Raw genomic sequence first — 10,086 nt, 5'->3', positions numbered from 1 at the left:
CTCAATATTGCATTAGAAGCAAAACAACAAGAAGTAGAATATGTAAGTCATTCTTTCTTTTCTTCCCCGACTTTCAAAATACTCAATCTATTTGTTTGACTTTTGAATAGTTAAAACGTGAACGTCAATTTCGTTTAAGTACTAATACCATCAATACTAATAGTAATACACAAGATCATAAAATAAAGGAGAATCATTCAAAGAAAAGTAGTAGTAGTAGGAAAGCTACTTTGAATCAAATCACTAATCATCCTCAAGTTTTGACACCTAAAAACATTGAAATTCAAAAAGTTGACGATCATGTAAAACCAAATGAATTTGAAAAATTAGGTATTGATAATCATCAGAAACCTTTAAAAACTCAACGTGGTCCTTCTTTTCAGTGGGTTTAATATATAATGAAGAAGAAAGAAACTCATCTTTTAGTTTCTTCTTGTTGAATATATACATTTCGATCTTTGAATGATTTGATCATAAGGTTTTTCTTTTCTTGATGTGAATACTTCAAATCTCTTTAAACATTTAAAGAAAATCAATCAAGAATTATTCTTGTTTCCTTTCTTCAAATAATTGCAATGCTTTTATTAATATACTTCCATTTTCTTTACTTTTTCCCTTTTGGGTTTTTCTATTCTCGTTTTTTTTTCGTTTTCTTTGGTTTAAAATTTAATACATAATATACCTTTTGTGATTTTGTTTCTTTTTCTTTTATCGAGCTTGTAATATTTACTTTTTTGTTTGGATTGGATTTCTAGATTTACATACCTACATTGCAGACAGAAGTTACATGCATATACACTCTTCTTGACCATTTCTTTTGGTAGCTTGTGTTGATGATCAATCTTAAGATCAATTTGGTATATTGCATGTACAATCCAATTGGCAAAGTTGTTGATGCTATTGATACGTAAGTATCATGTTCAATTAAATTTTGAGCCCGAAGGTTTTATTCCACAACGTTGGTCTACCTATGCAACCTTGTTTAGGCGTGTAAAAAGTTGCACAGACTTGACCAATTCAAAAAAAAGATAATCTTCATTAATTTTGAAAAAAGATGAAAATGTTCAATGGATATCAGACAAAAAAAACATCAAACAAAGACAAAATGCAATGACATAAGTCCAAATCTTCAATGGGCAAGTATCATGTCTTATACTTTGGTTTCTTCATATCTATCCAAAATTCCGATTGCAATCATGTAAGTTAGTAAAAGTGATGGTGAATAGTAGTGAGATAGATAGATAGATATATATTAATAGATCTGATGATTCCAAAAAAGTTGGAGAGTTGTAGAGCAAACAAAAAAGAAGGGCAAGGTAGGACAGAGAATAAAGGATTACAGAGAACTACAATCAGAAAAATGAAGAATCAAGAATCTGTGAAGAATCAACTAAAAGAGAGGTCCAGAGTGAGTTCTGCAAAAAAGTAAAGATATCGATGATGCAAAACGATAAATTACTTAAAATCAAAACATCATTGAGCTGAATCCAATAGCAACCATAAGTGCTACAAGGAGACCCTCAGGGAAATTATGAGCGACTCCACTCTTGAATGGGGTGTAAATACTGGTTGGACTTGTATTGCTATCTCCAGTACCAGTACCACCACCAGTCAAATTGGCCCCATTAGGCCCGATTGGTCGAGTCTGATCATTAAATTGACAACTACTGGAAGTACAAAGACATTTGTTTCCAATTGGATCCCAGAATGGAGTTGAGCAATTTGCAGGTAATCGATGTCTTGCTCCTCCGGATGCGACTGCTTGTGGTGGTAATGGGTTTGTAGGTGTTGGTGGACTCGCTGGACATCCGTAACATGTGGTGAAAGGAAAGTCGCTGAAGGGACAATTCTGTAGTAGACCAAGTTGGTTGGGTACCATTCCTGTAAGAGAGCCGCGTCAGAATGTACAGTCTGATGAATGAACAAAGAAGGTGATCGTACCGTTACAGATTTTGTCAGAAACTGATGGCGTGGTACAGCCTAGGGCAGCAACGCTGTTAAGGTTGCTGATAGGAACGGGGTTTTGTACATAACTAAGCAATTGTGCATTGCTAACGATCCAAACACCTTGCATTTGTTGAGCCCAATCTAAGAATGCGTTCACCATCTTGACTAATGCAACAGGATCAGCTAGACCGGGATAACCCATAGCAAGATGGATAGGGTGAGTGTATAGACCAAAAGGTTGTCGATTTCCATTGTAATGAGTCAAGAAGGTAGACTTCATCCAATTTAAAACGTTATCTGGGTTTGCGTCATCGAGCCAAGGGTCCATCAAATGAACACCAGCTGCTTGCTTCTCATCAAAGATACCGTACATTGGAATCTCCCACATCTACAACGAAAATCTTGTCAAAACCCAATGTCAAAATCTTGAAACAGAAGGGTCAAACTCACCCCTGGAAGTTTGACTTTGCCCTGACAGAGACCTGGCACGGATAAGCAATCATTTGCAAAGCCACTGTCAAGCGTGTAAGGCCAATAAGCATCAGTACCGGACATGTTGGCAGGGGTGGCTGATGTGGTGGATGAATCGTAAGTGAAACCGGCATCTTTTAGATGTTGCATAGTATTGACGGAATAGTTAAGGTATGGAGCTCGGAATCCTTGTATTTCAGAGATCGGAATACCGGAGAGTGAGTTGAGAGCGATGATGTTTCCATCAATCTCGTTGACAGGTGCGTCACCGACGTGAGTCATCTAATCAAGAGAAGCATCAGAAGTGAGTCTCAAAGGCTGAAAAACGGGAGACATGCTAAAACGAGACAAACAGTGTGATCAGCGATCTCGTTTCCGGCCACATACCAATCAGTGACCATGGAATAGTTGGTGTAGTTGAGTGACACGAAGTAGGTCATCTGATTGCCAGAAAAACGAAAGAAGTGCGATTGGCGACTCAATCAGTCAGATCCCAAACAACGATGATGATGCGTATCTCCTAACCTTGGGTTGACATCCATTGGGGTTCTTCCGCTGGGCGAGGAATTGATTGACAGCATTGATAGTATATGATTGAACGGCATCATCCGCTAAGAAGAAAGAAGCAGGTTGTGAGTATAAGAGGTTATTAAGCGTAGTAAGGTAATAAAGGACAAACCAGTGAAAACAATGAACTGAGGTACATCAGTTGGTTTAAGACCGCCAGGAGGCGTGATAGAGGCACATTGACATTTAGGTAGCTTGCAAGAATTAGCATCGCAGCTGTAACCAGCCGATCTATCAAAATGGAGAAAAGTTAGTCAAGAAAAGCAATTTGTGGATAGGTTGAATGGTGAAGAAAGACATACTGAGGGGAACTAGCAGGTCCCGAAGAAGCTCCACCCTCACCACCACCGGCAGGAATTGCTTGACGTTTTTGAAGTGGCCGACAACCATGAAGGTCACCAGGATGAGCAGAGTGAGCAGCAACTAGAGCTGATGATGAGGCAGCAGCCAGTATGATAGGAACCAGAGAAGCTCTCATGCCCGGTCAAAGTTAGAAATGAAGAAAAGTTGAGAATGAAGTGAAGAGGAAGGTAAACAAAAGCTATTAAAATTAAAATAAAGCTTCAATCGATGGTCAACAAGCCAACTTGGAAATGAGAACAGCCCTTTTCAAAGTATGGTTTAATTTACTCTAATATTAAAACTATAGTTCAACTCTTAGTAATCAATTTCAAATTTGTGAATTCTGGACTGGACCAATCTTTCACACACACGCTGAGAAAAGAAACAATGGCAGTTGAGGAAATTTCACTTGAAGTCTAATCATGTACATTCGGATGATATCGCGGAATCAGACGTCCCAGGGTTTTGAAAAGGGAAAATACTACGGAAGCTAAAGGCTACATACTCTGTAGTTGTACCACATACACTCCCCCCCGGCCCGCCAAACCAAATTGTGTTTTTGAGTTCAATTTCATTGTATGTTTTCGTGCGTCCGCCGCGTGCGTGTGTTTGCATCATCCGTCTATGAGCTATGTACAATCATATGTGGACATCACACACCCATTGTTGAGGCTTAGCGGCTGCATCTCTTCCATCTCTCGTTGTCAAAGTTTGAGTGCTTTTCTGTCTCTCACTCTGTCAAAGCTGCTCCTTTTCTTGCGTCTTGTTTTTGATTTTGCTCATGACTTGCAATGGTACTTAGTAGTTGGCTGTTGCTGCCCATAATGATCCATAGGCTTGAAACATAACTGGACAGGACATATCTAGAAACAAATGCGACTCAACATGCAATGTTTGAGTCAATCTAGCACACAAACAGGTAGGAAGCTGGAACAACCTTGTTGACGACTAGTGATTTTTTGCTGCCCTAAAGACATACTTTTATGTTTGTGGTGAAGTTGACAGTTCTAATGAGAGGCTTCACGTAGTCAACACTTCAATGGCTCCCGTTAAGTAAATATTGAGAAAGGAATGACATGAAGCTGATAATTTTTGGAAAGGTACTACAGTTTTCGATGAGAGAAGGAGTGTCATAGGTCGAAAATGTTAATCTCACACAAAAATGAGTGGGTATCGATGTCGCTGCTAACTTTTTCTTATCTCACAACGGCCCTGCATTGCTACTTCAATCGAAGCTAACGACATAGAGTGCACAATGTCCCGTTCCACTCTAAAATGAAACGTCAAGCAAGGCAAGTCGTTAGATGAGGATCAAGAGCAATCCAAATAGTGAGAGAGAGACCTACAACTAGAGGCGTGAACTGAGTAGGATTGTTGAAAGACCAGATATTCGGCACGACAAACAGCAGATATGAATCAATCATTTAGCCCAAATTACTAGACGAATGGCTAGACTATTACTCACGTGCACTGTAGCTACAGACAAGTAGAAAGAAAGTCAGCATATTGTTTGACAAACTTGGCAAGTCAAGAGTAGATAAAAGCTGCCTTACATAGTTCTCCAGTCAAGCTCACGCGGCTTTTGCCAGGTTTTTCACTTGGAACGCTGGCACATGTCAGAAGTCTTGGCGAGTGAGAATGAGATAGGTCGGATACTCACAGGTTGTTATCGTCGTTCCAGTTGAATTCACATTCGCAACAGCCAGACCGAGCGCTGAGATGATGCAAAGGAATCATCACAAATAAGTACAACACTCAAGCAAGATATGGCTCAGTCCGCAACGACGTCAAAGATTTTCCATTGCCTTTAGGTAGACGACGTGTAGTTTGATCGTATTGCAAAGAATCTCAACAATAAAAGACTCACCGCGCCAAAAGCTCAATCGCAAAGTTCCTCAATACTCGAGTGCTTTTTGGTGTTTGTCCATGCATGAACTCAAGAACATCTTGTTTAAGAAGAGCTGGTTCATAGCTTCCATTGTTAGAATATGTCTGAAGACCTGTAAGATTCGATCGAAGGATTTTTAGACGACTTTTGCTTGAAAATTGATCTCGGAGATGTACATGGTACTGACCGAAGAACTTCAATGTCTTCTCGTTTGCGTACATGATTCGATGGTCTCGGCGCTTGATGATCATTAACTGCAGGAGGTTCAACAAAAGTTAGGTGCCGTTCCTAGGTCGGATGTACTAACTCTTGTGACTTACGTGGTGGCAAGGCGTACCACTGATCCGCAACTCTGGACTTGTGGGGCTTGGCTCGAAATCATAGGCTGGTTGAAAAGTATGCTCAAGGCCATTGGGTGGGCTGTAGACCTGATCAAACGCGTGCATGCCACTCTGACGTTTGCGCAGTACGCCTTTGGCCACACCTCTGGCATTGTTACAAAGGTCCTTCTTGTGATATCCGATCGATTGCGGATAAAGCGACCGTACGCTTGCTGCTCGGCTCGAGTTATGGTAAAGGCTTCCATGAAGAGAGCCATTCCGAGGAGGTTTTGTTAAGTGTTTCAATTGGCTTGGGGTAAGATTGCGCTGTTGGAGTTGATAGTCTTGCATCCTTGGGGAACACGGTATATCATTTTCTTTCAAATCTGCGGCAGTGGTTCGGGGTATCTTGAGATCCAAGAAGCTCGACAGCGGAACTTCGAGTTCACTGGTGACATCCTACCCTCGTTTTGGACAAGATATCAACAATCAAGAAGTTCAGAAGCCACATAACGTGCCAATGATGAATGATTGAACGCACCGTTTGCCGAGCTACAAAGACTACAAAAAGCAAAATCAACAGCCAATTTCGTACAATGGTTATATGATGATGATGCTTACACATTACTTGTCCAAACGAGTCATGCAAAGGCTCAATTGCCCAAATACAAAATGAAGCACGTCCGTCTTTCCTGTAGGTCAGCAAAAGTTCTACGCAAGATCCACCTGCATCAAAAGCAGTGTCCATCCGATAAATGGAGCTAGCACTAGTTTCCCTTCCGTTGAACATGCTGCAAGGCTTTCCAATGACCTCGTTGGCTTCATATCCAGTTAGTTGTCTGATATTCAGGCCATGGAGAAGATGATTAGTTATTAACCACGAGTACAGTGAGAACAAAGTTTTATCTTACAATAACTCCGTAGAGACCATGACGATCGGATTATTACTGTGGGAAGAAAGAATTGATGCCACATGGGAACAAAAATTGTCGAAACAATATATCTGATCGTCAGATAAAGATTTATCTTACAATACTGTCGCTTTTTATTCATGTTGCTCAGGTATCTACTTACGGTACCCGGGGATTGGTCACGCAGAAACTTGGGCGGTTGATCTCATTTGATGTACTGGATTCTGTGTGTCCTTTCCGTCGGTTTTTCACTTTCGCGAACAACTTTGATTTTATGAACATCTGTGTAGTTAAGATGAGTGTCAAAACATATCCGTATGTTGGTCATTCATACTGTCAGATGAGTCATAAGGAATCTTCAAATCTACACTCACATGGAATTCATTCTCATGAAGAGACGAGACTAGACATGCTTGATTGGCTTCCAATCCGCTTTCTAAAACGGCCAATCTTGACAGATTGGTTAACGTATCTTCCACAACAGAACCAGGCAGGAAACTTGACCTTGCCTGTGTACCGTCAGCATGATAAACACCTGTTCATATAATTCAACTTGAGTCAAATCGCCGTGATAAAAGACAAAATCACGATTTGCTCGACTCAACTGAAAAGGCAGAGGCTGTATTTGCGCACGTCTTTCACGAGCGCCTCAGCTTTTCGTTGATCGACGTAGCAATCCAGCTTCATTAACCCTTCCTTATGTAGCTCCGGATCCAGTGCAAGCCATTCGCGAAAAGCTGTGCGAAACTCCTCCAGCAAAAGATAGCTCTGAAAAGTCTGAAGATCTAATACCAAGGGTGCAGTAAGGTCTTGACTGCATGACGCGGATTCACTAGTGGGAGTCGGTGGAAGAGGACTGAGAATGCGGCTAGGGAGATTGTCTAGTGTACTCTGACTAGCTTGTTGAGCAGCCTTCAGAGTGGTGAGATCGACAGCTGAAGATGCTTTGCACCGGCTGAATGATGGCATGGTCGGGCTAGGCGCTCTGCAAAAAGTAAATGTGGGCTTTTTGGTAGAAGACCCTTTGCGTGCGACCCGGCCTTGGTCCGTGTCTTGTTCTGCCTCTCCACGATAAATGTCAAGAGTGCTAAACATGTTATACTTGTCAGATTACTCCATGCTACGACTTTTTATATCCACAGAATCACTCGCCTTATATCAATATCTACGAGCTCAGTGTTCGAATGAAAAGTCTCCTCTTGAACCCCGAGATGTGGGCCTGCGGTAGAAGAATTCTTTTTGTAGCTGTCCCGGATAGGCGGGGAAGGGTAGGTTATCGCGCGAATACAGCGCAGTAAGTCGTCTTCCTGCGTTGTCGTTTCTAGGGAGGACGCTGTAAGTTGCGGACTGTTTTCAATTGGCGCCGAATCGGAACGGTGGCGTGAAATGAGTCCCTTGTGGGGGGCAAGGGCCGTGTTGTCGTCATACGGTCCAAGAGCACGAGGGCTGCCAAAAGCAACCTGTGTAAAGGAGGGGTAGCTGTCATATCGAGGTGGTGGAGGGTGTCTTGCGCCAACCGGTAGTGAGGATGAGGTATGCAGACGACTGGGGAGCTGGTGACCAAAAGAACCCTGGTCATCATTCTGGTCATCAGTAGATGGGCTGGAGTTTTCTAGGCCGGAAGTGGGTTCCCAGCTGCTGCGAGTGGTCTCGGTGCATCCACTAGAATGTGATGTGAAGCTTAAGCGTTTCATCTTCATTTTGAAATGATTCATGATAGAAAATCCTAGTGGGTGAGGAGCACATCAATTCACGAGGCAATCGATGGCTCAATAGCGGAGGCGAACATACCTAGCTATGGTGCAGATAGCCACAGCCGTTCACGATTTGACAAATCTCGATAAGCGTGTGTTTGATGGAAGTTGAGGCGACAAGGGAAATTGGTGACACCGGTGATTGGTGAAGATAATTAAACTAGCGTAAGCAATGGATATCCGATAAATACCAAATGACAAGTAAATCACAACAGGCTTCTAGTCTGGAAGTGCTGCGTGAACTTCTCCTTACAAGGCTCTGACGGGAACAGGGTGGATTCGATTTCCATGTATCCTCATGTATCATGGAAACAATCTTTGAACAGCTTTGAACACACCGCTGGAAAATGTCTCTCGCCCAGACTCAACTAAGGAATCCAATGTGTGTACCGCATAATGACATGTACACATTAAACGGTTGATACATAACTTGAGTAAAATTACTCTCTGAAATCACGTTTTCTCGATCTTCTCTTCTATTGATTCATTTATGTACTTACGTACATCTAAAAAGATTGTGTTCTTTCAATGGAGCCCGGGAGAGTGTAATAAATTCAAATATGTAAAAAGATTTATGGAATTACATGTAGAGGATAAAACAAGTTTGATTGGAAATTACGAGTTAAGAAAAAGAATTGTAAAAACATTACAAATAACTTGGTTACGAAATTAGATGTTTAAAAGAATGATTTGAATATGGTTAGATATTGTAAAGAACAATAGTTAGATGAAATTGTGCATATATATATGTAGTAGTATTTTACAATTTGTTTTCCTTTTCTCTATCGAATTATTAAAGTATCTTTTGTCACTCTTAAAAACTTACCTAGGTATCCTGACATAAGCTATGCTATTCAGGATCCTAGACCAGAGCCCTTAGAGCATCCACAACGGTCCACCTACTTTGCGAGCCCTGGAACAGACCCCCGATCCTGATTTTGTGGATGTAGGGGGTCAAAAAAACAGGTGTCCACAGCGGTGCACTTGAAGTCAGGGGCCAGAACTCGATTGAGTGATATGGTATGCTTGTACCATATCATCTTGTTTCGAGTGCGGTTTGAGACGTGACTATATCGGTCACGTGGAAGCAGTGGCACGTGATATTGGGAGCCCCTATAGACCTCGCAGATGTGGGGGGTCCGGATGGAAATCTGGAGGCCCCCGACGTCTCACCCCCGATTGTGCGAGCTCCGTTGGAGCGTTTTTTTGCGTTTTGACCCCCTACATCGCTGGGGGCCCGCAAAGTAGGTGGACCGTTGTGGATGCTCTTACAGTATAATTCGATCTTTAAAACCCGTTTCCCGATTTTTAGTTTTCTGTGTTTTTTCTTATTTTTTTTCTTTTACATTAAAATGTGTATATTGTTTTCTTTGGCATATGATTTTAAAACTATGGATATTATTCTATTTTCTTATATGGTCATAATGTTAATATGTGTGTATAATTCATCGTTAAAAACTATGCGAATAGTTTTGTTAATTTTACTGGAAGGTATAATACCTGCACTTATGTATACTTGTTATTACGTCATTATTACATCATTATGTTTGTGGTGGTTCCTGTCGACTTTTAAAACTTGGATTTCTTATCTACTGAAACCTTTTAATTCCTCGTTTACTCAATTATCTGAGAAGTACTACTGTCGTTCTCGAAAAGCTTGTCCGAGTTTTCCCGCAAAACTCGAGCAATTTGGCGGGAAAACTTGGACAAGCTTTTCGAGAACGACAGTATTATTCATTAAAGCAATATTTTTTTACTCTTCAATTAGTGTTACATTTTGCTTCTATATTCTTTCTACATTTGTTAATCATGTCTCAACCAACCAACCAATCTGAGTCTTTATACATACTTACATCTCAAGAGCAACAATTCGTAAATCGCTATCT

General features: G+C 41.2%; 2 protein-coding genes across 2 annotated transcripts; both read right to left on the bottom strand.

Moving 5' to 3' along the window:
- Positions 1-1,010: 1,010 nt before the first annotated feature.
- Positions 1,011-3,541, bottom strand: MELLADRAFT_43615 (family 4 carbohydrate esterase; the record flags this gene model as incomplete). The annotated part of the gene is made up of 7 exons (XM_007410549.1): positions 1,011-1,881; positions 1,942-2,335; positions 2,398-2,700; positions 2,772-2,858; positions 2,944-3,029; positions 3,098-3,216; positions 3,288-3,541. 7 exons carry the CDS (start codon positions 3,461-3,463, stop codon positions 1,466-1,468), a joined length of 1,581 nt encoding a protein of 526 aa, XP_007410611.1.
- Positions 3,542-4,747: 1,206 nt separating this feature from the next.
- Positions 4,748-7,541, bottom strand: MELLADRAFT_63615 (uncharacterized protein; the record flags this gene model as incomplete). The annotated part of the gene is made up of 11 exons (XM_007410548.1): positions 4,748-4,803; positions 4,881-4,933; positions 4,988-5,041; positions 5,195-5,469; positions 5,536-5,994; positions 6,077-6,096; positions 6,157-6,374; positions 6,447-6,482; positions 6,610-6,728; positions 6,821-6,955; positions 7,080-7,541. The coding sequence occupies 11 exons, from the start codon at positions 7,539-7,541 to the stop codon at positions 4,748-4,750; spliced, it is 1,887 nt and encodes a 628-aa protein (XP_007410610.1).
- Positions 7,542-10,086: the final 2,545 nt, after the last annotated feature.

The sequence above is a fragment of the Melampsora larici-populina genome (genome assembly GCF_000204055.1).
Source record: "Melampsora larici-populina 98AG31 unplaced genomic scaffold MELLAscaffold_21, whole genome shotgun sequence".
NCBI lineage: Eukaryota > Fungi > Basidiomycota > Pucciniomycetes > Pucciniales > Melampsoraceae > Melampsora > Melampsora laricis-populina.
Note: the sequence above shows the minus strand (reverse complement) of the source record. Positions and strands in the feature narration are given on the sequence as shown.